Source organism: Oryza sativa, chromosome 8 (assembly GCF_034140825.1).
Source record: "Oryza sativa Japonica Group chromosome 8, ASM3414082v1".
Taxonomy (NCBI): Eukaryota; Viridiplantae; Streptophyta; class Magnoliopsida; order Poales; family Poaceae; genus Oryza; species Oryza sativa.
In genome coordinates, this window is record NC_089042.1 from 23,741,417 (window position 1) to 23,768,801 (window position 27,385).

The window sequence follows — 27,385 nt, forward strand, 5'->3', positions numbered from 1 at the left end:
TATATATATATATATATATATATATATATATATATATATATATATATATATATATCTGCGGTTGGTAATTGGAATTGGAAACTATTCTAAGGTAATTGGTGATTTTTATTCGTTTTAGAAATTAGAAGAAGTTCGGATTTGTCACAGTTGCCTAAACTTCATGAAGCTTTTATTTAGGCAAATATATTTCCATCAATATCACTTGTTCTCAATATTGCCTACCCGAAATATTCGATGCCATAAAATAAAATACTGTAGTAATAAACTAATAATAATCATTTTAGTAGCTCAAGACCTTTTGCAAAATAGCCCAATTAAATCAGTTTTTTTTTTTCTGTCGACGTCACTTTTTTTCTGTCAATGGCGACGAGGGAAGAAAAAAACAGAGAAATCAAACAAATGCAGCAGCTGAGACGAACCGGCAAATACGTGCCAAACAAGCGACGCTTTTCTCCCTTTTTCCTCCTCCTGATTCGCAGCGTCCGAAGTAGGCATGGTTTGCCTCACCTGGCTTTCCCCCACGTACCTTTCCCCTGCGCACGCGACACGTCACGCCACGCCACGGCGCGCGCGCGGGCGGCGGCGTCGGCGCGTCGCCCACGTACACACACGCTTGTCGCGCCACCGCCATCCTCGCGCGCCGGCGCCGACGCTTCGCGGCGCCGCGGGCGGACGCGGCGGCGCGGGCGATGGCGACGCGCCGATGTGATATGCGGCTGGTCGGCGGACGGCGGGGGGTTTGGTTCGCCGAGGCGACGCCACGTCGGCGCCGGAGTATCCCTGAAGGAAAGCGCGGCCACCAAATTCCAGACAACCGACTCGCCGACTGCATCTCGATCACAAAAACAAATTAATCATGCTGCATGGTGACATGGTGTGATCTGGACTCTAAATAGCATCAGATCAAAGAGACCAATTGGTGGTAATCATCAAGCATCAGAGCTAGATTTTTAATTAATTAGGCAGCGGGTGAGTTCTGGGAAGAATCCATCGATTTCCATCAACAGAAGCACTCGAGCATGTCGTCGCGAGATGAGTGGACGACGGGAACAAGAGGCGAATTTCACCACTTCTCCTCACGCTCGCTCGCTCGAAATATCAGTGTGTTGTTACAGTCAACTGATTGCTATTGGTCTGAAGTTTCAACTTACACCGGCCTTCTTCTTCTAACCAGTAGTTTAGTTTGCGACACGATCACACGATCTGTTCCACGAGCTGTAGGGTGTGTTTCGTTCGCTAAAATTAAAATAATGTAACAAAAAAGTTGGAAGTTTGTGTGTAGAAAAGTTTTTATGTGATGAAAAAATTAAAAGTTTGAAAAAAAAGTTGGGAACTGAACCAAGCCGTAGTATCGCTGTTTGTATAACAACTGTCTATCAGCATGATGCGACGTCGAAACAACTAAAAATTTTCATACCACCCAATTAACGAACAACACACCAGCTAATACTCTGCTCAGGAATCTGCTAGCCTAGTAACAGACGAGATTATTCAGGTAAAAGTGGTAATTGAAATTATGCCAACATGGCAACATTGAATTATGTTAACATGGAAGTCCAAGAGCATGCCAAGACGTGGTGTATACGATTCAGCTCTGCTAATCAAGCTCGTACCCTGAAGAAATTTCCTCCCGAAAACCAATAGCTTGTGGGGTGGTTTAGCTTCCAACGAATTCAACATGTACATGTGCTGAAGAATACTGCAGCAAAAGCATGCGTTGTTTTCTAGTACATGCACTGACCTTTTTTTTTCCTCAGTGGGAGTCCAAAAGCCTGACGAATCAAACCATTCATTGATTTCGCAACTAATCCGGTTGCTTTCCACGGTTGTGGTCAGTCGATTAGATGCAACGACCAGCAGGGCGATTTGTTTCCGCAATTAGCGAAATTTCACCGAGCTGAATCTTCTCATCAAACTTATTTGGCGGGATTAGGTGCGTAACAAATGAGAATATGAGATTTTTTTTTTCAGGTTACGTTTGCAGAAGCAACCTCCTCGTTTCGATAATTGCAGCCTTTGCAATATAAGCATTTCTCCAAACTGTTTTTAGATTGAAAATTTGTACCGCAGTATAACCATTCCTCTACTTATTTTATTCATCTCAGCTAATTACAACTATCTCTTATCTAATTTCTTCAACTATTTTATTATTATTGTCTTAACAAGTCATGACTATTTCTTACCAATTTCTGCTAGAACTTTTAGAAAGACTGTATTTTAGCTTGTATTTTTCGTATAAGAGTATTTTAACTTGTATTTGCAGCACGTTATCTCTACAGATTAAACCAAAGTCTCTATCAGACTATAACCTACAGTGCATAAAGTTCTGTAAAGCTCACCGGATGCATTTTGCCCCTTTTTGTTGCCAAGTTCCTTCAGTTTTTTTGTTCTCTTGCCATTCTGGGACAGATAAACACTTTTCTTTGATATGCTAATGCTTATGTGGTCCATCAGCTAAGTGCGAGAGAGCATTGGTTGGGGGCTAATCGCCTGAAGTTTTTTATTACTTGCGTACAGAATTCTGGCTCAGGAAGAAAAGGTTTCAGATAATTCCATATTTCCATCGCTAACCTGCGACCGTCAGATGATGGCGACACACGTTTTCTCCTCCATGCTTGATTGTATTTTAAGTTAGCTGATTCCTTCTGTTTTGTTCTTTGTTGCATGGAGAAGATAACGAAAGAATTTGTTGCGGCTGGGTTTGAAACTGTGTGCCAAACTAAATATACCTAGCTGGCTAGTTCATACATTATGCCGTCCATGGAGTTGGCACCATTCGTGAGTCAAATAATATATTATCATGACCTGAAGATTAGTATATCGCATTGTTATGTCTTGATAATTCACGAATAGGTGAAACTTGCATCATAGGGGAAAAAGACATTAAGAGTGATGACATGATGTCAACCCTATTCAAATTCATTCTTTTATGAGAAAAAAAATTATTCAAATTTCTTCGTTCTTTTCCACTTACATATCATAGATTATATCATGTTTATATTCGCTAAGTTTGTAGGATTCATGATTTCTTAAAAACGGGGCTGCTATTCAACGGAATCCCGTTAGGACAGAATGATACCAATTAGTTATCAGGTCCTGATACCTCTGAGGTATCATGTCCTGATACCTAACCAGTATCAGGCGATATTTGCGAGATATCATGTGATACCTAGAAGGTATCAGGCGATTCCTACCACGTATCAGGTGATACTTGCAAAGTATCAGGTTATACCTGTCAAGTATCAAGCGATTCTTACCACGTATTAGGTGATACTTGCGAGGTATCAGGAGCCGGGCACCAAGGCATTGTCGCCGGTGGTCCCATCGTCCACGTCTCACGCCGGAGCTCGTCGCCGGCGGCTGCATCCTCCACCGTCCACGCCACGTCGGAGCTCAGTGGCGGCGGTCGTGTCCTCTCCGTCATCCAGGCCCCACGCCGAAGCTCGTCACTGATGGCCGCATCCTCCACCGTCCATGCCATGTCGGAGCTCATCGCCAGCGGCTGTGTCCTCCTTGCTCCGCGTCTATCCACTTCGACGATAGCTCTATCCCCGATCGTCGTGACAACCCACATCCATCAGCTCCGATGTCGAGCTCGCGCTGCTCCTCAACACGGCACCTCTCTTCGATTCAGCAACGGCGGCCAAGCCCCACGCGCCATCGCCGTCCTCAGTTGGCGTGAGTAGCTGAGCAGCACGACGGCGACGCCCACAACCTACGGCGACAGACGCCATGCCGCAACCTCGCGTGAAATAGACTGTCTCTACTGCAATGGCTGCCGTGGAACCTGGTTGTCTCCACACCATTCTTATCTGTAGCTGTGTGAGGCTGGGAGAAGATCCCGTCCTGAACGCTAGCAAACGGTATCCCGGTATTTAGCATTTCCATAAAAAAATACATACATTCTTGGGATAGTATTTAAAATAACTTTTAACTCCGTTACCCTCTAAATATTAATGTAGAATAAGATAATCTATCATATATCCTTTAATTGAATGTTCATTCATTATTTTTTTGTCCGATTAGTAGACTTCATCGTAAACAAGAGGGTAAATTTGATCATGCCACTGAAACATTGTATTAGAAAAATGTCACTAACAAAATTGAAAGTATATTTGTGTCACTTCACTATTCTAAAATAAGAAACGTGCAATAGCTGTCAAAGCATGTAACTTCTTCCTCTTGAGGTGGCCAGCGACAGATGGACGGGAAGGGATCCAACAATGGCGACCAGAGTAGACATGATAAAGACGAGATTTGACAGCGACAGGTGGAAGAGGTGTGACAGGAGGAGATCCAGGAGTTGTTGGAGGAGGCAAGGGATCCGACAATGGCAAGAGGACGACGAGGCAGAACGGGATGCACTGACGTCCTAGCAACCACAATCGCCTCTACTCACTGTCATCGAGCTCCCCTTAACCTCTCCAAGTTGTATTGCCATCGCTATTAGGAGCTCGCTCCAGCAACCACTATCACTATTGTCCTTCAGTGTGACCGAGCTTTGTCTGCCTCTCAAAGCCGCATCGATGTCGCCCTTGGGAGCTTAAGTCCGTACATCGTTGCCTCGCCAGGTGAGCTCGAGCCCCCACATCGCTGCGATGCGCTTGCGCCACTCTGCTTCTCCACGGCCATCCATGCCATCAGCCGCTATGACAATCATTTTGTACTATGCGCGCCGGAGATAGAGAAGAAATAATCGGGAGCAAGATATTGACAGAAACCTTAACGATAATAGATCAATTCAAATTTATAAAAGTACCAGTGTCACCTATCCGATTTCGTCTTAACAATATTCTTTTATAGTACAATTTGATAACCGGATAGGTGAATTCAAATTTGCCTTAATTTGCAGACTGTAGGATAATAATATTATTCAATTTGCCTTAATTTACACTACAATTGGATAATAATATTCAATTGTCTTAATTCAAATTTGCCCTAAACACAATTCATTATCTGCTCCGCCTTCCCGCCACTACCGTCTACCAGTCGTCCACCAACACCACGCCACCACGGCTGATTCTCCGATCCGGCCGCCGACATCGCCGCCGGCAGCGTCGGCGGCCACAAACAAGGTGATCGTTTCACCCCCTACCCGCCATTCTCTCCACCGCTTGCTGTTCCTATCGGGACTAGTCGCCCTAACCAACCCAGGCGACTAGTTTTGGACTCCGCCGCATCACATTTTGCACGCACGATCTCTTCCTCTCCTCTCCTTTAATTTCCCCAAGTCAAACAGTTGTTTATTGGATCGATCGATCGATCGGTCAACTCCTACCAGGGCTACCCAACCCATCCTACCACCGACCTCGATCCCAATTGTTTAAATGTTTATTAATCTCCGGATCATCCACCAACTTTACTAGAGAAGCCAGAGAGATTCGGTCGCGGTCCCTTTTCGCGCGCACGCGGGCCAGGCGCGAGGACCACCGATGCATCAAATGTGCTTAAACCAGCAGCGATGGCGGTTGTTCGGGGATGCGGGGGCGGGGCGATTTACTCGGCTGCCCGCGCGCCGCATGTGCGGATAGGTGGGTGGAGTTGTGGCGGGCGGGGCGCACGCTAGGTGTTCGATGTAATGCGGCAGTAGGGTCAAGCGCGTTCGCGTCCTGGAGATGGGGGGAGTTGGGGCCTTGGGGGGTTTATGAATTGGGTCATCGTGCTGTAGGTGTAAGGTGTTGTTTAGGTGGGATATGCCTCTCACAGCTCCGACGCCTGATGGGAAGAATTGAATATTGATGGTGGGTGGTGTATCAGTTTGAGGCATGAGGTCGTCATTCCTTTCTTTGGGATGGATTCTAGGCATGTTAGAGTTCTTCTTTTGATTAAAAGTTACCTCAATCCAGACTGGCATTGATAGAAAAAGAACGTCGGCTATTAAAACCTCATTCCTGGTTTAGTTATTCTGAGCAATGTGAAGGACGGTTGTTCTTTCTTAGTGGTCCTAGTCTGTTCAATGAAGACATGCCATTCTAAAGTCACATTACATTGTGAATTCAGCTTTGACCTAGAATCCTACTAGATAACTAGTAGTCTAGGACTCTTTTTGGAAGTCACCAGAGCTTCTTTATTATTTATCAAAAAGGTAGAGCTTTGACAGAGAAGTTGATAGGTTAACTATAATCAGTTTGCACTTGAGCAGAAAAACCCACAGATCCTTTTGGCAGTACCCCGGCCTTTTGATTTAGGAAATAGCTTTTCCACATGGTTGTCAATTTGATTGTTTTCTTCATTATGTTATTGTGCACTTCAGCGTGTGCACATGGATACACTTGATGGTACCCCTTTGAATACCGCTGCAAGCATTTCTTGTAGCCTGGAGGATGTGAAACGTTTATGTTTTTGCTAATTATATAAAACGTTTTTTTTTTCTGAAAACACACACTGTTTGCGCCAGGTTTGAAACTTGGTTTGCGCCAAGATTGAAGCTTCCATTATTCTTTACAAGTACCAAATACACCAGCTGCTTTCTTGTCAGGTGCTACCAACATAAGGTTGTTGCACAATAATGCACTTCTTTTCTTATGCTGACGTACCTATTTTGAATTTGCTCTTGAATATCATCCTCCAATATTAATCTGCTATAATTGCAGGTTGCAGCCACCTTTTTTTTTGTTTGAAACTTTGCAGCCACCTTCAATATGGCTAATTTTTTAATCTCTAGTACATGCGAATATGAATGCCAATAGAATAGAAGTCTGAAATATTCTTGACCAGTTTAATACTACCATAAACTGGTACAGTACTATTCAACTTATGTACCATAATGGCCTTCTAGGTAGTAATGTTGAGAAGCTATGCTTATGGCCAGTACAGAACTCACCAGTCACCAGTATGTCTTTGGCATAATCAAACCATGGTGCCCACATTGCTGTAACCATTCTGAAATTGCAGAATTAGCATAAGGGAGTCTTCTAAGGTTAAGTAGAGTGCCTTGAATTATTGAAAGTAACAGATGGCATTACGAATAAAATTTGTATCACTGAGTAATTTGCTATTTGATGTGCATGGCTTTTGTTTGTTTGCATACCCATAGCACAGTTGCACACAAATTACCACGTGTGCTCTGGCTTTTAGGTGAAAAGTTGAAATAAGATTAACCTTTTTCTCTCTACTTCTGACCTATTTAAGGGGTTTGTTTGACTTTATGGTATTAACATGTGAGAACTCTTCGAATAAGTGTCAGCTTGCCTACCTAGGAAAGTTGTAGCTGATAAAAAAATATTGCAACATGTCTTAGAAATGTTGAATAGTTGTTAAGTAACAGGTTGGTGTAAGACAGGAAAAGATTACGATCTTTTGTCTGGATGTCTGGGTTCCTGGCAACTGAAAAAACATTTTAATGGGCCAAGTCCAATAGGGTAACAAGTTGTGGAGGCCAATTTTTAGCCCAAATAGTGTGATCCTTCAAGTGTCTGCAGAAGTGCAAGATGCAAACTTCAGAATTCTGGTATAGTTGTACCAACTAATAGGAAGCTTTATGTTCTCATGATTGCAGAACCTGCACCTATAATCTGGTAAATTTCTCACACATGTTCCTGCTGAAGGTAAAACTTGACGCCTCTTTTATGCAAAGTTAAATTTGACTTGTATTGTGTAATTTATCCTTCTCATTTCAGTATGCTTCTTTGGAGCCCCTTCCTGTGTTGAGATGAGAAGCACCTGTTTCAAAGTTGTATTGTAGAAACTAGAATCCTAGAGTATCATTCCCTTTCTGGTATTTCCGCAAATGTACAGATTTTTAACCTTACTAATGCTTCATGCATGTTCCATCTTCTTACCAGTCTGGGTTCCTGGCAACTGAAAAAACATTTTAATGGGCCAAGTCCAATCGGGTAACAAGTTGTGGAGGCCAATTTTAGCCCAAATAGTGTGATCCTTCAAGTGTCTGCAAAAGTGCAAGATGCAAACTTCAGAATTCTGTTATAGTTGTACCAACTAATAGGAAGCTTTATGTTCTCATGATTGCAGAACCTGCACCTATAATCTGGTAGATTTCTCACATATGTTCCTGCTGAAGGTAAAACTTGACGCTTCTTTTATTCAAAGTTAAATTTGACTTGTATTGCGTAATTTATCCTTCTCATTTCAGTATGCTTCTTTGAAGCCCCTACCTGTGTTGAGATGAGAAGCACCTGTTTCAAAGTTGTATTGTAGAAACTAGAATCCTAGAGTATCAGTCCCTTTCTGGTATTTCCGCAAATGCACAGATTTTTAACCTTACTGATGCATCATGCATGTTCCATCTTCAACATCATGTTATCATGATCGTGGAGTGGAATGATAGAACCAGTCAAGGATCATGATTGGCTCTCAAGTACAAAGAAATTCAGTTGGAGTTGGCAGGGAAACCATTCAGTAATTATTTAGGTACACATCTCTATCCTTCATCAAAATGGTAGGCAATGGACCTGTGGTGTGAACTCTGTTTTTACTGGTTCGCACATAGAATGCCTACTTATGTGGATAAGAGTAAATACATTATGTAGCCAATTTTCTAACAGTTGCAAAGATTTATTGAGGCATATTGGAGTTATGTTGTGACATGACACTTTAATTTGGCCAAAATTTATTAGCATCAAATTGGCAATAATGAAACAATTTCCTTTTTAGGCAATTTAGTGGAAATATATCACAGTTAAATATTTGTGAAGCCCACTCCAATTATGCTGTAGACTAGAGACTTGTGGCCCTCCATTTTTCAGATATTTGCGTATACCTAATTTCTTGAGCAATCAGCATCCACTTAACACCAGAATAGTTGTAGAATTTTCAGATAAATCAAATTGATACAGGACCAGTTGTAGGTTCGTGGTCACCATCATTTGATTTCTGAATCACTGTTTTATTGGTTTTACATGATCTACATCAATCATATTCTTGTCCAAATGAGACTAGAGAGAGTTCATGCCTAAATATCAATCTCATGCTCCTATTAAACAATATATATATATATAATCTTTTGCTAACAAGCTTACATTTACCATTTGTATGAAATTGCTACTGGCCAGTGCCACCTTCTAGCTTGAACTGATTAGAGCTTGATAAATGGATATTTGTAGTACAGCCTGGCCATAACTTATATGACGTAATATGTCATGAAATACTGTCATATGCAGGATAATATGCCACTTACCGAAGCAAGCTGTTTATCAAGCTGACACTGTTATATATGTTGAGTTTGACATATTTTCTGATGTTGAGTGATGGGCATGATTGCTCTAGTGGGACTGTGGGAGGTAATATTGTGCTTCCAGAATCTTCTTTTATTGAAACGATAAAGAGTAAAAGAAAAACTGGCTTGGATAATGTGAATATTGTCATTCAATTAAAAATGAGATGGTCATCCAAGTTGATCCTAGGACTTGAACCTATTAGGGCAAGAGGTTAAAGTTAACCTCCTTGATAATATGCCTCTCAGTTCACATGCATCAAAGAATGACGATCATTTTCTTGTTCTTTAAGTAAGCAAGACAATGTAATTTTCAGGGCTCAGGTGCCGGGATGTATTGCAGGTGGGGTTGCAAAACTGCACTTGCGGCAGGTCTCTACTGAGTTTAATGGCCTCCAACCACACTGACGTGAAAATGGGTTGTTAATAAGGCATGTCAGTGAGATCCTAAATATTCTTGATGACTCCGAAAAGCTGTTGATCTAAATTTACTGTAAGAGTTCCAAAAAGGTATGGCCGATCAAAACACTGCTGCTAATGTCCTGCAAATGCATCTGGAAAATCAGTCCATCATGTCTCAAACTGCTTTCGTTGTGCATATTCTTATGGTACCGGTCAATTTGGTATGATGTCATCAGTTGCCGCTTGTTTCTTTTGCTTTTTTTTTTAATTCCCACAATTGGCTAATGCAAGTTGACAGACAATTTTCTGTTGCTTGTTACATGTCCAAGAAGTAGTCCTTTGCATCTAAATCGACGCTATGTGTTTCCTGTTCAGCATGATTCAGAACAAGTTTGCATGCAAGGTTGGGAAGCCAAAGCTTAAAGGCTAAATTTGAACCAGGATGCTGTGCTTGAAGGACAATCATGTGATTTCTCAAGAGAAACAACTGGTTTCTGCTCAAACTCCGCACAAAAGGTGAATAGCTAACCTCGTCTACATTTTCTTCTAAGATGTGATATGACTACCAGTTATATTTGCAAAACTAGTACAGATTTTAACCTCTGCTGCAATTGATGCAATTTATTTTTTTTATTACTGACTAGAAAGCTCTGATGCAAAGTCCTTGTTTGTAACACATGAATCTTCCCTATGTCCTGTGAAATTTCAGAATTAGAAACTATAGTGTTTCAGACGTGTCTCGAGTCCATCTAAAAAGCATGTCTTAAAAAAGCATTGGCATTTAAGGCTGTGTTTGAGAAAGGGGAGATAGAGAAGATTTGGGAGATACACAAAACGAGGTGAGCTATTAGTGTATGATTAATTGAGTATTAATTATTTCAAATTTAAAAAATGAACTAATATAATTTTTTAAAGCAACATTCCTATAAAAAATTTTTACAAAAAACACACCGTTTAATAGTTTAGGAAGCGTGCACGCGGAAAACGATGTGCATTCTACCTCCAATCTCCCAGAACGAACGCTGCCTAAAACTAGCGTGTTTCAAAGTAGGTCATCGCCGGATCGGCCAAATTTGCCTGTTGCTGGTTGGTAGGTCCGTAGGTGGATCCAATTTGTTACAGCGGATATCTTGTCTAGCCTTTTAAAGTTCCTGCACTTGTTCTGTTGCTGACAAGGCCAAAGTTGGCATCCATTGTGCAGACAAAGCATTGGCGAACGGCTCCTGTGCTGTTCGTGTTTAGTTGGTACTAACCTTGTACTAATTGACAGCAAAGCGCTTATGTCATGGCTGCACTTACCACCATTGTTATAGGCTTGTGTGATTTGCATCGGTATCCACTACCAAGCGTGGTGGTGACATTTTGTTTTGCAGCGTGAACATGGACACATGATTTAGATACAAAGATGCAATCATACAAGAGGGGAAAAAAGAAGAAATGTCACTGCCATACCCCCAGGTCCCAATCCCCAAGCCTCCTATGGCCAGGAACATGCACGTCACTGTCCTGCCCAAATGTTTAACGGCGCGAGAGACACGTTTCTGGTTACTGGTTGCTGCTGAATTAGCGGAACTCACTCGCACACGCGGAATCCTATGATTTTTAGATTAGCAATTTACTCCATCATCATTGAGTAGGGTCGAACTGGGGGAGGGTGGTTGTTGATTGATTATTCAATTGCGTTTGAGAATAGTTCTTGTCTGTTTCAAACACTACTAGATCACCTTGGTCTTGGTTGTGTGCACTGCATCTAAAAATACCGAGATGGAATATTCAATTCAGTTTAAGCTTTGAGGGCTTGAGGTTGCCACGTTCCAAGATCCAACATGCTTGGAGGTTACTGTATTACTGACGAAATAATATGAGACACTGGAAACGTTTTAAACACAAGAAATTTAAAAATGCGGATTCCATTGAAGTTTTTGATCAAATCCATCCAAATTCGTTCGAATGCAGGAACAGAAGGAACATATGCCATGGGGAGGCAGGCTAAGGTACAATCTCTCAACCAGGCTGTAGTAGTAATTATTCATAGCAGCAGCATCAGCAGCAGAGGTAGTACTAGCAGAAGTAATACTAGAGGTGGATTGTTCGTCGTCATCATCGTGGCGGTGGCCTTTAGAACTCGACGCCGTTGAAGACCTTGCGCACCTGCTCGAGCGTGACGAAGAGCACGACGGTGAAGGGGCCCTGGCGCGACACGGTGGGGATGAACCCCTTGTACAGCGCCATGACGCCCTCCGACCGCACCGTCTTGAGCGCGCAGTCGATGGCGCCGGAGTAGGGCGGCGGCGCGCCGGGCGCCACCTTCATGTTCATCACCCTCGTCTTCACCACGTCCACGGGGTTGGACGCCGCGGCGGCGACGAGCCCCGCGGCGAAGCTGGCCACGACGTGCGTGCCCAGCCCGTCGGCGCCGGGGCCGCGGCGCGCCAGGATGGCCTCCTTGGCCTGGTCGTAGGTGGCCAGCTGCGACGCCGTGACGATCATGGCGCGGTTCACCGTCAGCGACGACCCGCGCCACAGGCTGCGGACGCCCTCGTCGCGCGCCATCCGGCCGATGGCGTCCCCGACGCTGCGGTAGTTCCGGCGCTCGGCGAGCGGGAGCCGCCCGTCGGCCTGCATCCGCACCATGGCGACGTCGGCCGGGTTCCCCACGGCGGCGCCGACCCCGCCGGCGATGAGCCCAGCGGCGATCTTGCGGTGGAGCGGCAGCACGCCGCCGTTCTCCTGGGTCCACTTCTTCTTCAGTATGTCGTAGAGCCCCATCCGGGTGGTGGAGTAGAGCGTCTGGCGCAGCATGGTGGCCGACACGCCGGAGAAGAGCCCCGCCGCGCCCTCCGCCCGCAGGATCTGCGCGCCGACGGCTATCGGCCCGGGCTTCCTCGGCGGCGCAATCACGTCATGCGGGATCGCCACGGCCTGCCCCGCGTGGAACGCCAGCGCCGGCCGCAGCGCCGCCTGCGCCGGCGCGACCGCCGCCGCCGCCGCCGACGCCTCCCCCTGCAGCTGCATCCTCACCTTAATCAAATCGAGCGGGTGCGTCGAGCACCCAGCGACGATGGACGCGATGCCACCCTCCACAAATCCCTTGAACCCCATTGCTCCTCCTCTTCACAAATCGGACGGAAAGAAACCAAATCAAAAGGAAAGAAGACCAAAATTGCAAGAAAGCTCAAAAGAAAGGAGCAATCTTTTCTATTCCTATTGCTGCCAATAGGAGCTGGGGCACATCTCACTGGAGACGAGGAGATGGGAATGGAGGGCGAAGGCTATGGAGGAGGAGTGTGGGACGCTGGCCCTCTGTGACATATGCTGCTCGTGCGTTCCTCTTTCCTGGGGCTTGGCTTCCGATGTGCTGTTTGTTTGCTGCGTCTTGGCAGAGGAAGAGGCTCCCAAGCCGCTATTTATAGTTCGCCTCGCAAGCTGGAGGGAGCTTGGAGACGGCACGAGGAGGAGGAGGAAGAAGGAAAGAAAGAGGGGTCGCGGTGGTTCTGGGGAAGGCAGATTCGGAGGTGGGTGGTGGCCGCGGGATGGGGAGGACCTGGCCGCCCCGCGAGAGAGATCTCTGGTGGTCGCTTGGACTTGACGCGGAGAGGAGGATGAGAAAAGGGGAAGGGGGGGCGAGTATGACGGCGCGTGGGCGGACAGGGCTCTTGTTGGGTTTGCCCTAATTATTCCGTGGTTTGGACGCGTCGTGGGCCGTCCGTTGGTGAGGATGGACGGCAGATGACTCGCTTGGGGGGGGGGGGGGGGTGGGTTTCGGGTTTCCTTGTGTGTCTGCTCGGAAAGTTTTTTTTGCGGCGTATTGGGGTCGAGGCGGGCAAAAGAAGGAAGGGAATAGTAGGCAAGTATAGCTGGGAACAGGATGCCTTGCTTGCTGGTGGTGAGTAGGATGAAAGTGGTACGGATAATTTCTGAGTTCCGATCCCGGTTTTTCGGATGCGGATTGTTGCGGTCGAATTTTTTTCGGATATTCTCGGATTCGGATACGAATTCGGATAGTTTTTCTCGGATACAAATTCGAATACAGTAGCGATGGTATCCGTCGGAAATTGGATTCGGTCGGAAACTATCCGACCTTTTTTTGCCAGATATCCGAATCAAAATAAACAACAAAATCCAAATTAACAAACATCGAAAAACGCTCGTCGCCGTCCGCCGCACACCGTCGCACGTCGCACGCCGGATCCGCTCGTCACCGTTCGCCGCACGTCGTCCCCTCGCGCCGCCGAGCCCCATCCGTCGCCGTCGCCTCACGACGTCGAATCCCGCAACTGCTGGGCTGTCGACCCCGGATCCGGCCGCCCCGAGTCCGGCGTCGCCGTCCGCCACACGCCGTCGCCTCGTGCTGTCGAGTTCCCGCCGTCGCCACGACCCGGCCGCCCCGAGGCCGGCGCGGCTGGTTCCGCTTGTCGCCGTTCGCTGCACGTCGTCGCCTCGCGCCGCCGAGCCCCTGCCGTCCGCCGCACGAGGCCCTGCCCCCGACGTCGCCGTCGCCGTCCGCCGCACGCGGCCCCGCCCCCGTCGTCGCCGTCGCCGTCCGCCGCACGCGGGCCCCGCCCCCGTGGTGGTCGCGGGAGCCGGGAGGAAAGGGTGGCGGCTGGGAGGAGATTGGGAGGTGTGGGAGAAACTAGGGTTAGGTTTATATATCCCTCCATCTAAATGGGCCAACGGGCCTAAGAATTAGCTATTAAGTCTATATGTCCTCCCTCAACTTCGAATTAAATTTTATGATACTAAATGAATTCATGTGAAAAAGTTATCAAAAACAAAGTTGTAGAATTTATTGAGATCTACCAATTTTATTTTGGTCATTTCTTCATCCGAGTTTGATTGAACTATATAAATTTTGAATTTTAAAATATAAGAAATTCAAATAATTTTTCGGGTAGTAAATGATTTCAAATGGAAAAAGTTGTCAACAACAAAGTTGTATAACTCATCGAGATCAACAACTTTTGTTTGGGTTATTTTTCTATATGACTTTGTTTAAATAGTTTGAATTTGGATTTCAAAATATGACACCTTCAAACAACATTTTCAAATACTAAATGATTTCAACTGAAAAAGTCACCAACAACAAAGTTGTATAACTTATCAAGATCTACAACTTTTATTTTAGTCATTTTTTCATCCGACAAAGTTATAGTAACATTGTTTACAAAATTTACATATCTTGTATATGGTTTCATAAGATATAAGAGAGATATGCAAATTTTATAAACAATATTACTATCACTTGGTCGGATGAAGAAATGACTAAAATAAAAGTTGTAGCTCTTGACGAGTTCTACAACTTTTATATTCATAACTTTTTCAGTTGAAATTATTTACTGCTTCAAAATATTATTTGAAGTTGCTATTTTTTGAAATTCAAATTTTTTACTTGATAAAACAAAGTCACAAGAAAATATGGCCAAAATAATAGCAGTAAGAACACAATAACTCGATAGAACATAATTTTAGAACACAATAATAGCATCGTAATGTCTTACTCTTGATTGAATCGTCTCCCTCAACCAAAAAATCGAATACAACAAAATTATTAACACTAAAATTTGAAAATGTTGATATGTTCTATTAGAAAAAATAACGAGTTATATTTATTCGTTGATTTGTGAAGGTCGGTTTGAGGGGCTTTTATGTTCCGATTAATATTCGTTACCGTATTCGTTTTGATTCGTATTCGCTTCGTATCTGTATTCGATAATATTCGATTCCGTTTTCATATCCGGGTTTCTGATTCCGAGAAAAAAATATGAAAACGAATATAATAAAGCTAGTTTTCGACCGTATCCGATCCGTTTTCATCCTAGTGGTGAGTGGTGACTGGGTGAGTGGCTGGGGTGAGCTGTGCGGTTCAGCGGCTGGATGGGAACGATGTATTCGCGGCGAGGACAAACAGTGAAGATCCAGCCCTATTTTGCTCCACGGAAAATATCCAGTCCTTTTTTACTCCACCGAAAATCGTCCTCTACTATTGCCGGTCTGCCAGTTGAAATTCGACCTCCCTACGGGAAATACGTACTCTATGGTGGGCATATCGTGCGTGTAGGAATTGATGAAATGCGTACTCTATGGTGGGCATATCGTGCGTGTAGGAATTGATGCCATTTTGAACAACTATTCAGATTGATGGCATTTTGAACCATATTATTTTTAGTAAAATTAATAAATATGTTAATAAATTTAGTTTGTTATCAAATATTGGTACTGCCTAAAGAATTTTGGTAACAAAACATTTAATCTATCCTATCAAAATTTGGTAATATTAAAATCTGGTAATATTGTTAACTTGTCCAAATTTTGGTATTGTCAAATTTTGAAAAGGTTCATTTCGGTAGCAATCTGAACAGGTCCTAGAATCCAATTCAGGTAATTTTTTTTATCTTTTTTTTAATCTTCAAGCTTTAACTTTTGAACCACTATAAGTGAAAATATATACTTTCTCCGTTTCATATTACAAGACTTTCTAGCGTCATCCATATTCATATATAACTAGATTCATTAACATCTATATAAATGTGGGCAATGCTAAAAAGTCTTATAACCTGAAACGGAGAGAGTATTTTTTATCCTAAAATTACTTTCTCCTTCTATAACGTCTCTTTAGTTCTCTGGCTTACAAGTGGGCCTGATCAGCTATGGTAGCCACTACAGTACATTGCATGCTGCTGCACGGTCGATTGGTTGATCAGAGGACCCACGAAAAGAAAAACAATAAGAGGATTTTTTTTCTCTAGAAATTGGTTAATTTTTCCGTAACCGAAAAGACTTTGACTTAGAAAAGGAGGGCTAAAGGCAACGTGTATCCATGATTGACTATTTCACGATGGTGAATGCTGGAGCCTGGAGTACATCTGCCAGAGTGCCAGGCACACACTGCGTTTGAGAATACTGATCTCAGGCAGTCAGGCTCAACACCCCTCAAGGAAAAGTATTAGTTAAACTCAGGACATTAACGACCTTTCAGGCCATTTCTGTTGCTTGAAGCCGTAGTTATTTTCGCTAATGAAACCTCTCTTGCTTCAAGCCATCGGAGTAACACGCTGATTACGTGATGACTTGCCTGAGACCCTCTTTACATAGGACTAAAAACTTTTAAGTCCCTATCACATCGGATGTTTGGACACTAATTATAAATGTTAAATGTAAACTATTAATAAAACCTATTCATAATCTGGGACTAATTCGCGAGACGAATCTATTAAACCTAATTAATCTATGATTAGCCTATATGATGCTACAGTAAACATTCTCTAATTATGGATTAATTAGGCTTAAAAATTTAAATTAACTTTTATTTATATAATTAGTTTTGTAAATAGTCTATATTTAATACTCTAAATTAGTGTCTAAATATAGAGACTAAATTTAAATCATGTATCCAAACACCACCCAAAGCGGAACGAGCAAGCAATTTTCTATACGAAGGGTACGTCTGCCTGCCGCCTGTGGCCGGCTTGGCTTGCCGCCACGGTTTCCTTGTCGAACGCGTTGCCATGTCCAAGTCTAATTTATTAATAGTAGTATCGATCAAAGCTGTTCCTTTGCACCAAATAATTCACCCCTCTCAGCGTGTCCATACGACGATTTGTCAACCAAATGACCGTTTCGCACCGAGACACAACTCTATCGCTCTTCGTCTGAAAAGAGAGGCGTCCTGGCTACACAGCCTTTTACATTTCTAGTCGTTTTTTTTTCTCATGAGCTGCGTTTGTGGGAGGTGAGTTTGTTTGTTTTGTTTTCACGTGCACGCTTTCCGAACTACTAAACGTGTTTTTCTAAAAAAATTTCTATAAAAAATTTACTTTAAAAATCATATTAATATATTTTTAAAGTTTAAAATAATTAATATTTAATTAATCATACACTAATGGCTCTTCTCGTTTTGGGTATCTTCTCAATCTTCTCTTTTCCTCCTCTCAAACTTGATGTTTAACTATTTGCTTTTCCTATGCCAATAACTTGTGAATCGTTTATGTATGTATGACATATGAATCCAATGGTATATGCTCCCTCCGCCAAAAAAAAAATGAATCTAGGACTGTATGAGATATATTCTAGTACAATAAATCTGGGCATATGCATGTCTAGATTCATATTACTAGGATATATCAAATCCAGTAATGTGTTGGTTTTTTATGGAACAGAGGAAGTAGTTAATTATCATGTCTAAAAGTAGCAAATAGTTAAGGCTTGTTAACTTTGTTATCCAAATTAACCATACTGGATTTTGATAGATTTTGGCATTATTAAATTTTGGTAGCATTGGCTTTATTTGATTTGATACATTTATCAAAATTTGGTAGGCTTTTAAAAGAGAAAACTACTAAAACTACCAAATTTTGCTAAGGTTATAATGATTGAAGTATGTTTAGTTTGTTGCTCTATTAAAATTTGATAATACTAAAATTTTATAAGGTTAAAATTGGCATTGTGGCAACATGACCTTAAGGGCCATTTTGGTTTGATTTAAAAAACATATCTTACCAATTTATTAGCAAATTTAATAGTATGTGTGTTACTTTGGATTGAGATCAAATATTTGGGAGTACTATATTTAGTCATATTCTAAAAGTTTCTTCACTATACTATCAGAATTTGGCTTTATATTGGCAGCAATTCAAATATTAACTAAATAATTTTACCCTACCAACATTTTTTTAATAGTATGCCAAATTTACATAGTCTTTAAATTATCTCCCTGCGGGACCGTTGATGGAGACGCTCGCGACGTGTACGTTAACCCTCCCAGATACGGAGCACCGAGAGCATCTTGTCACGGTGTGTCTCATTGCACGTATTAATAGCCGGTTCGTGCACAGCCACAGCCCGCAACACACCAGTTGTCGAGTTGCCCCGACGAAGGAAGCTAGGGGTTATTTGGATGGTGACCATACTTTGCCACAACTTTGGCAAGCTACTTTGAGCACATATTTATCATACCACACTTTTTAATTTTGTGAACACACTTATCATAGGTATATATCTTTGCCAACATTTGTCTAACTTGTGACCAAGAATTTCTTAGCCACATAAATTGTGGCATGCCACATCTTAGTTAGAGAAGTTTGGTAAACTGAAACAAAAATCCAAACAGCCCCTAAATCCACCACCGCACCACCACCCGTCTCCGCGCGCGGGACGGCGACGTCGGCATCGCGCGTCGCCGCGTCCGCTTGTGCGTGGACTCCACCGCACGCATCCGCACCGGTGAGAAAAACTGGGAACGCAACGCGTGGCGCAGACGCGTGCGCGGGTCGATCGTGCGCCCGGTGGGTTTTCCGGGGAAATTGGGGCGCGAGCTACTCTCAGGTTGCAGCTGGTGCGGGCTGGATCGGAGTAAAGCCTCTGTCCAGTGATGGAGTGAGTGGTGACTGCTGTTACTCGATCGGCCAGCGAACGAACCAGCCGGCCGCCTAGCCTAAGATGGCACGATCAGCAATAACTGCTGTCCTAACCTGGGGGGTGACTTGTGGGAGTGTGAGGCCAAATCTGTGCTTTATTTTCCACTAATAAATAAATAATACGGGTCGAGTTGGGTGCGTTTTGTGGTGGTTTCTTTGCGTTGCTTTTTGGACTAGTTCAGTGTGGTTTACCCTGGTCCGGTCCTGGGCTACAGGCCAGCAAGTCCAGCAGAGCTTAGGGGTGTCAAGCACCACAAAAAAGTTGAATTTAGCCGTTAAAGAAACCGAGCTCCACGGCTAGTGGAGATGAACACGTCCAAGAATGGTGGTTTGGCTTCTCTGCTTTACCTTTTCCTTTTAACTTTTATTTCCATGCTAGGCTGATTCTCTACGGGCCGATAGTGGCTTTTTAAAAACAATTACGAGCCAATTCGGTGGGTGTTGCTACAGCATTGCTGCGGCTGTGCTTCAGCTAAGGGAGGGCACAAACCACTGTTATCGACTCGCAGTTGCAGCCTACACGGTTGTGATAAAGGGCAGCCGAATAGCTCCTATGTATAGCATGGTTCTTTTCTCTAAAAACATTCTACAAAACCATTGTTTAAATCACTTGTTCTATACTAAGTTTTGGTTTTATTCCCACAAATAACCACCAATAATCTATATCAATCATCCATACAAAAACAGAGCATAATGACCGCCTGGTTAATGTGGACTGTGGAGTGTGGACGCACGATTGAGCTATTCTACTCTTTAAACGGTGTTGAATATTGATCTGGTCCGGTCTTCCAGATGTTCTACTCCAGGAAAAGCCAACACGCCGTGAAAGCATACTAGCAGCAGTAGTACAGTAGTACAAATGCTTCTTGTTTCAAACTTCAAAGTAAACAGTAGTAGTTGTAAAGAGAGCGAAATTGCTTCAAGCTAACCGTATTGTTTACTTCTTGACCAGGCCCAGATGTCAACTAGAGGTGGCAGGCAGTGACGCACAAACTGCACAAGTGCTACTCCATCAGTGGCAACGTTGAAAAGTAAACACCGCTGATGCTCCAAAGCTTTCTTCCGTTGAGGAAGTCAACTTGAGAGGGCACCCTTTTGACCAGTAACCACACCACCAACTGGAACTGGAAACATGCTCTAATGTGCTAGTGCTACGTGCCGTATTTCTATGTTGAGTCCTGCTATACGTATGACGTTTCAGTTATACAACTCATATTCAACTAGATAAATATAATTATAAATAATTAAAGAAGAACATGTTTATATGCACTGCAACCATTTACAACCATTGATCAACTTTAGTTGTATGTAAGTTAGACAGGTCGTACGCATAACAATTTTCTTCTATGTTCCATACGCTTTGAGATCAGTGCATGGTTCCTCGAAGACCCGTCTGGGAAGCGGGACATTTATTTTAAAGCATTACTAGAAAGGCACATACTACAAGTATATTATATTCATATACCCCATGAAAACGTTTTTCTAATATGTTAAATACATATTAGCGACAAATCAATAGCATCACTAAAATTTGAAAGCGCATCCGCATATGCGTAACATTTACGAACACTAGGATTCAAACACATGGTGGATGGAGTTATGCATGGCCTCCTTTTAGAACGAGCTCGGGAGTCCTAGGATAAATTCACAATCTTACCAATTTTTTTGTTTAAAGTTAACCGTGTGATATAAAAATCGTTGGTATTAAAATTTAACTCCTGATAGATGCTATAGGACAGAAATGTTTCCCCTTCATTTGACATTTTTGATGCACCCATTCATTTGACCTTTTTGATGACATAGGACAGAAAACTACACCCAAGCTACCTTGAATACAGATGTTTGGACTTTGGAAGGGGGCAGATAAGCGACTTTCTGTGGGATACACATCACCATGCCAGCATGCCCCATGACTAAATGCTCATAGGCCATGACAGTAGTTTATGAAAACAGATAATTTTGATGCTATGCGTGTATTGATAGGCAAAGCTGGAACTGGAAGCAGTCATGCTTGGCTTTTCGTTCATGTATGGGTACGTAGCAATCCATCAGTCCATGGCTCCATGCCTCTAGATGAGCCAAAGGGACACGACTAACACGAGTATTAGTGATGTTTCAGCTCAGTTCCCCGAACCTGTGGGAAGTTAAATCATTAATCATACTAGTTCAATGAACATTGTGCGTTATTTACTCGTCAATTCTGATCGCAATCAGCGACCAAACGCGCTCTCATCATTGCGCAGTTGGCATGTTGCCTATGTGCCGAATTCATTGCATCCATTTTTATTTTTGGGTGTCATTCCTTCTGAACATGTCACGCACATGCGATGAGCCATGTCTCTGTTATCTTTTGTTCCACTGTCCCCTTAGGCCCTTATCAAATTTAGATGAACAAGAAGTAGTACATAGCCATGACAAACAGAGATACTGAACTTTGTGGAAGCACTTACAAGTTACAAATCGCTACATGGCTGACACTTGTGAGATTTGTTCAAATTCATAGTACCAGGTAACTATATTTTAATACGGAAGTAGTACATAGCCATGACAAACAGAGATGCTAAACTTTGTGGAAGCACTTACTTTACAAATCGGTATGTGGTTGACACTTGTGAGATTTGTTTAAATTCGTAGTATTAGGTAACTATATTTTGAGACGGAAGTAGTACCATGCAAGCTAAATATAGTTGCATTAATCCGATCCTGCTATCACAAATGGAGTAGAGCTAGGAAAAATATTATACAAGAGAGTAGACCTATAGTTTGTAGGAATACACATCAGCAAGTAGCATCATTTTCCCTTATAGTTCAAAAAGATCACTCAAGTTCACCAAAAAGGTGAAAAGAAAACGATGATGAAATTAAGAATTCATATCATCATCCACGTTGCATTCTCCAAGGTAGACCTTGATGCTTCTTGGTGACCCGCAGTTGCCTTCTGCAATAAGAGCTCTATCGTTTGCAGCCATGTGTTGGATTATTTTGTATATCATTTCGATCTAAGGTTGCATCAAGGAAAGGAGTTAGTGCGTCAATCCATTGATGTTTTTACCAGTGATACGAGAAAAGAGCATGGATTACGGGTTACCTCTTCAGGACAGTGGCAGCGATCTGCAATTTGATCCAGTGTCAATGGCTCAGCAGGGTCCTTGCAGCTGGAAGATAGTAAACTCGACTATAAGCAGAAAGATCTCCTAGTACAAAATTAACACAACAAACTGGAGACTAGAAATGTTATCGTAAATCATATCTTTGGTTCTCACCAATCTTATAGCATATCCGCATCTGTTTCTCATGAAACCATGTGGAGAGGAATTGAAACGGTTATATGTTCATGACAAAGAGATGCCTATATGTTTCATGTTTTCTTTGTGGAGTACTTTGTTCTTATTTAAATTATAAAAAAAAATATTACTGCAAAAAAAAGGTCCCACAGTCACCTCTTCCAACTATTTGAGTCAACTGATCAGCTATTGTAATCTATATACATATCATTTTTTAAATGGTTGCCGCTAACCAAGGTACTCAAACATCTCCAGAACATTTTTAACAGGCTATTTTATTCCAAAAGGACGTGGGTGTAGTTCAAGAATTTAGGTCAACACATCTATATGATTTTGTTTCAAGTTCTTTGGACTATAGCCATACCTAGAAAAACAATGCGTGGTTATTACTGCAATGAAATCAAACAGTAGAAGAAAAGGGAATGAATGCAGTTCAAGAACATTGATGTTGCCCCCATGAAGAAAAAAAAAAAAGAAGATTGATGTTCCATACCTGGCTTCGTTAAGAACAAGTAGGATCCTTTTCTGAAGTGCCAACACCTCTCCAGCAGCCTTTTTCCCTGCTTCGACACCTGTACAAAGCATAATAATTTGCATAGATCATAGCAACAAATTTTCTTAACAATTCTTGAGAAAATTTAAAAAATTACGAGAGAGTCAAACCAGGTTGATGATAGGCATTGATGTTGATTAAATAAGCATAAAGACCGACAGCACGCTCATAGAGTGCAACAAGTGCTCCAACAGCTCTAGGGTTTACTTCTTGGACAGTGACTGTAATAGATTCGCGGTCATTTGCATAAAGAGCTGAACGAGTTCCCTACAAAAATTAACTTTGTTTCATCATCAGTTTTATGTAATTGGTATCATGTCAAATCTCACTTCATATTTCTATATCAGATCTGGAAAATTACATGTAGCATTCCAAACAAGTAGTCCCCACATGTAACACTTGGTTCAAGCTCCCACTCATGACCAGGAGGCCTATCGCGCAAAACTTCAATAAAAGTAACAAAGAAGTTGTGCACACCTTCTCTCAGCTGCTGAATGTAGCTGAAATCAGAGATAAATCATTGGTCATGCATTTTTCTAATCTATATATAGGAAAGTAACTGACACAGAAGATGAGAAGATTGTAAAGATGTAAACTTACGCATGCTGGTCTGTGCTTCCTTTGTTACCATAAACAGTTAGTCCCTGATTAACCTGCATTACACTATCATATGTTAAAGGCCTGTTTAGGACATAGTATAACTTTTTACAGAAATCTGTACATTTTCCACATGAATAGGGAAAAGGCCCCCCTTTGAATAAAGACCTCGACATGACTGATAATATAAGCTATGAGAAGAAAAAGGAATAATGCATACCCGATTTCCATCAAGGTCAAATTCTTTTCCAAGAGATTCCATGACAAGTTGTTGCAAGTATCTACTCAAAAGAAGCAGGCTATCCTTGTATGGCAATACAGCCATATCCAAGAACAGCAATTAGTATCGTAAAGACTAAGGATAAGCCAAAACACACAAGCAGTCACAATGCATACAGATGCATGGACATGGAAGGAAACTTGGAAGGAACAGCGAATAAGCCATAATAACTGATCAAGTTGAAAACTACTAACCTTACTGCCTATTCCATCCGATGCCCAATACCAACACAATGCAAGCAAGGCTGCTGGATTTTCCTTAATCTGGACACGTAAAACATCATAATCATATATATATTTAGTTACAGGAGTGGCATTGACTATTTAACTTGTATTTTATATGTTCAAACAAATCATACTTCCAGTATTCCCTTTAAAAAAAAAATTCATACCTCAGTATTCCTAGTTTCCTCATCCATTTGTGCAGCACCAACTAGCATTTCCTTGATGTCAATACCCTTGTAAGTTGTAATAAGTCTCTTATCAGTTGCAACATTGGAAGTCCATGGAAATATTTTTCTCCTCAACAGACAACAGAACATGCAAATGTGAGGCACTGACCTGTAATGCTGCTGGCAGTAAACCAACAGCTGACATTTCTGATGTTCTACCACCAACCCAGTCAAACATGGGAAATCTAGCTAACCACCCCTCTATTCTGGCAGTGTTATCTAATAAAGAATTCTCTTGAGTAATTGCAACACCCTGCAAAATAGCTGGTCCTACATTATATCAAATTTAATCATGGATCAAACACGTGCATCCACGATTAGAAGAAAATAATAAAATTCACAGGGACCTATGATTCTTATTTTGTTTGGTAGAATCACAGGAACCTATGATAATATACAGTAAGCAATTATCTGATCAATGTTTGGTCACCATCCTTGTAAAAGAATGTCAGGTCACCATTGGAAAAGGTTTCTAATTAGCATAATGGATACATAAAAAAATAAATTAAAATCTGGCTATCTATGTTATGGCTCAAGTACTATGATTGGGAGAAGAACACTAAGACAACATTTAGTAAAGCATAATATTACAGTGATCAAATCATCAAAAGAAGGGATATTGCAGGAGACTACTTTTTTCGTTTAGAAACAAAGTACTACGTGACAGACGGTAAACTGAGAATGAAACTTTCACACCCACAGTCTCGTACAGAGCAACATACAGTATTTGATACCGAAGAGAAAGAAAGCATAGAAGGACAAAAAAGAACCTTAGGTCACAACCTGTTTCGAGAATTCTAGTCCAGCATCTCGGAAGGCCTTTTGTACTTCTAATAGACCATTTCGTGTTTCAGGTGTGCCTCCACTCTAGAAGTACGAAAAAAATAAGATATATCAGATTAGCCATGAAGTAGAAAAAAAAACAGATAATTAGGGTGTGCATGATGTACCTTTGATATTACAATCACAAGAGTTGATGCAAGTTCTGGTCCTAGCTGTGCAATCTGATGGTCAATTCCAGCTGGATCGGTGTTGTCGATAAATCTTATCTGACACAGCCATCAGAAAGATAAGGTAGATCACACTTCACACACACAGTACTTTGAGCTGCAGAAGACATTTTAACAATACATTACATTGCAAACGAGCTCACTTTACTTATGGGTAAATAAAGTCCATAAGCAAGTAAGCTACTCAGCCTACTCTACAGCTTAAAGTCCCTATTGAAGGATTTGAATTTCAACTTGGATCAGACACAAATGATAGATTATTTCAAGGCAAAAGTAATGTTACACAAAACAAAAGTTCCTAGCTCAAATGGGCCTTTGTAGTAGATAGATATGATGGTGTAGAAAGCAAAGACTGTTCATATTTTCTTTGTGGTATTCATAAAACTGAATTCTCTATTGAATTTGGAATCTCTTCGATGGGCCCTGAATACTCTTGGACCTATTACTTCAGCAAGGAATGGATCCTAGTAACTATATAGACAAAGTAAATGAGAAGAAAATGTATGGCAGATGGTACAGTTTACAGGAATAGGAAATACCATCAGAGGAGGGTTATCTGGAGCAAGTGCCTCCGCAACAAATTGTGGCCCCAAAGATGAACCACCAATTCCTATAGAAAGTATTTGAGTAAATCGGCCAGCAGGGGAGGATGGAGGTCTTATCTGCATTAAGTAAACCATCACAAAAGTAGCATGATAAGTTGACACAGGACATAAAACGTACCTACAAAAGATGCAATGTGCTAATGATACAATATTGTATTGTTACGACAAGTAATACACCACTAAGTTGTTTGGATGCTCTGTTATCCCACATAGAACCAGAACTTAACACCACTAAGGCCCTGCTCTTTTCAGCCACTTCACTGGATTATTGTCACGGAAATTGTTTCTTCTACTGCATTGTTTAGTTCTCTTGTTGTAAGGTAAATTCATCAAGTTTATTTATTAGAATACTTAATTTATATCCATAATCGTGTATATAATCCACTACAATAATCCGGCCAATAATCTGCTTGACTACAATGCTAACAGGTCAAATTATTAAATTAATTAATATTAACCCCGAGAAGCAGCCTATCCCTATGACCTATTCCATGCCTTATCACAATTCACAATACACACAAATCGATCATTGCTATCCGTAAAATTGAAAACGGACTATCCCTCAAGCGAGTGGAAGCTCACCTTGGCGGAGATGACGTCGCTGGCGAACGCGAGGATGCGTTCGAGCGTGGTCTCGATTTTGTCGCGGAGGAAGGAGTTGGGGGCGAGGGCCGGGTTGCGCAGCCAGTAGTGGCCGACCATCCGGCCCTCGTCGGGGTTGGCGATGGCGCCCTTCTCGAGCTCCCGCATCGCCGCGAACGCCCGCCCCATGGGCGCCTCCATCCGCCGCAGGAACTCCTCGGTGAACCCGATCCGGCTCACGTCGACGAACAGCCCCAGCTGCTTGTGCTGGTACAGCCACTCCACGTAGCGGTTCCACAGCCTGATGGGGTCCTTGTCCACCGCGCCATGGGCGAGGACGTCGGCGTGGCCCGACTGCTTGGAGCTGAGCGAGCGGGGAGGAGAGGATGACGACGACGAGCAGGAGCGGGAGACGTCGGTGATGGAGCTGGGACGGGCGAGGCGGAAGTGGGAGGAGCGCGGGAGGTGGTCTCGCCGGAGGCGGAGGCCGCACGACGCCCCGGAGGAGGAGGGCGCCGCCGCCGCCGCGCCGGAGATGGAAGCCATCGCCGGAGTTGGAGCGTGTGGCTTTGGGAGTTGGGAGTTGGAAGGGGACTGGGAGTTTACGACAGAATTGATGATGAGATTAAGGTGATAATTTGATTTTTAATCCTAATATTTAGTTTGGTAGAGAAGATGGACATTGCTAGGGAGTTTAGTTGGAGATTAGGTCTTTAATAAAAACGGATGGCTGAGATTTGCTTAGACAAAATAAAATAAAGGAGGCATTCACTCCCAATTATCTGCCCCTACCTTGGTATTAAAAAGGTCCTTCATCAATTCTTCATCTCTATCCCACCAAAATTAACATGTCTTCTAACCAAACAAAACACTTAATAGTCTCGTCCCTCTGAACTCTCACTCTCACTCCCTCCTACAAACTCCCTCCGACCAAACTGGCCGGAGAGGTAAGCCTCGCGAGATGGAAGCTGCTAATGGGGCCCACTTGTCCGTGACGGAGCTTACAGGCCGTCCGTACGGCCCAGAAGCCCAGCTC

General features: G+C 42.7%; 2 protein-coding genes across 2 annotated transcripts; both read right to left on the bottom strand.

Annotated features, from left to right (window-relative positions):
• Positions 1-11,468: 11,468 nt before the first annotated feature.
• On the bottom strand, positions 11,469-13,155 carry LOC4345841 (mitochondrial uncoupling protein 5). The gene has a single exon (XM_015795404.3). The coding sequence runs from the start codon at positions 12,674-12,676 to the stop codon at positions 11,693-11,695; it is 984 nt and encodes a 327-aa protein (XP_015650890.1). The 5' UTR covers positions 12,677-13,155; the 3' UTR covers positions 11,469-11,692.
• An 8,495-nt stretch (positions 13,156-21,650) lies between these two features.
• LOC4345842 (glucose-6-phosphate isomerase 1, chloroplastic) lies at positions 21,651-26,967 on the bottom strand. The gene is made up of 14 exons (XM_015792779.3): positions 26,350-26,967; positions 25,702-25,824; positions 25,103-25,201; positions 24,936-25,019; positions 24,262-24,405; positions 24,093-24,158; positions 23,896-23,964; positions 23,642-23,725; positions 23,425-23,477; positions 23,186-23,324; positions 22,935-23,091; positions 22,765-22,843; positions 22,076-22,142; positions 21,651-21,986 (listed from the first exon to the last, which is right to left on the bottom strand). Exons 1-14 carry the CDS (start codon positions 26,893-26,895, stop codon positions 21,849-21,851), a joined length of 1,848 nt encoding a protein of 615 aa, XP_015648265.1. The 5' UTR covers positions 26,896-26,967; the 3' UTR covers positions 21,651-21,848.
• Positions 26,968-27,385: the final 418 nt, after the last annotated feature.

Bases quoted from the DNA above. Each gene is read 5' to 3' on its own strand.
- LOC4345841 (XM_015795404.3), bottom strand. From the start codon at position 12,676: ATGGGGTTCAAGGGATTTGTGGAGGGTGGCATCGCGTCCATCGTCGCT.
- LOC4345842 (XM_015792779.3), bottom strand. From the start codon at position 26,895: ATGGCTTCCATCTCCGGCGCGGCGGCGGCGGCGCCCTCCTCCTCCGGG. The intron at 25,020-25,102 runs GTACATCATGCA...TCGTACTTCTAG, and splicing joins TTGTGATTGTAATATCAAAG to AGTGGAGGCACACCTGAAAC. The intron at 23,092-23,185 runs GTAATTTTCCAG...TAATTTTTGTAG, and splicing joins ACTTGTTTGGAATGCTACAT to GGAACTCGTTCAGCTCTTTA.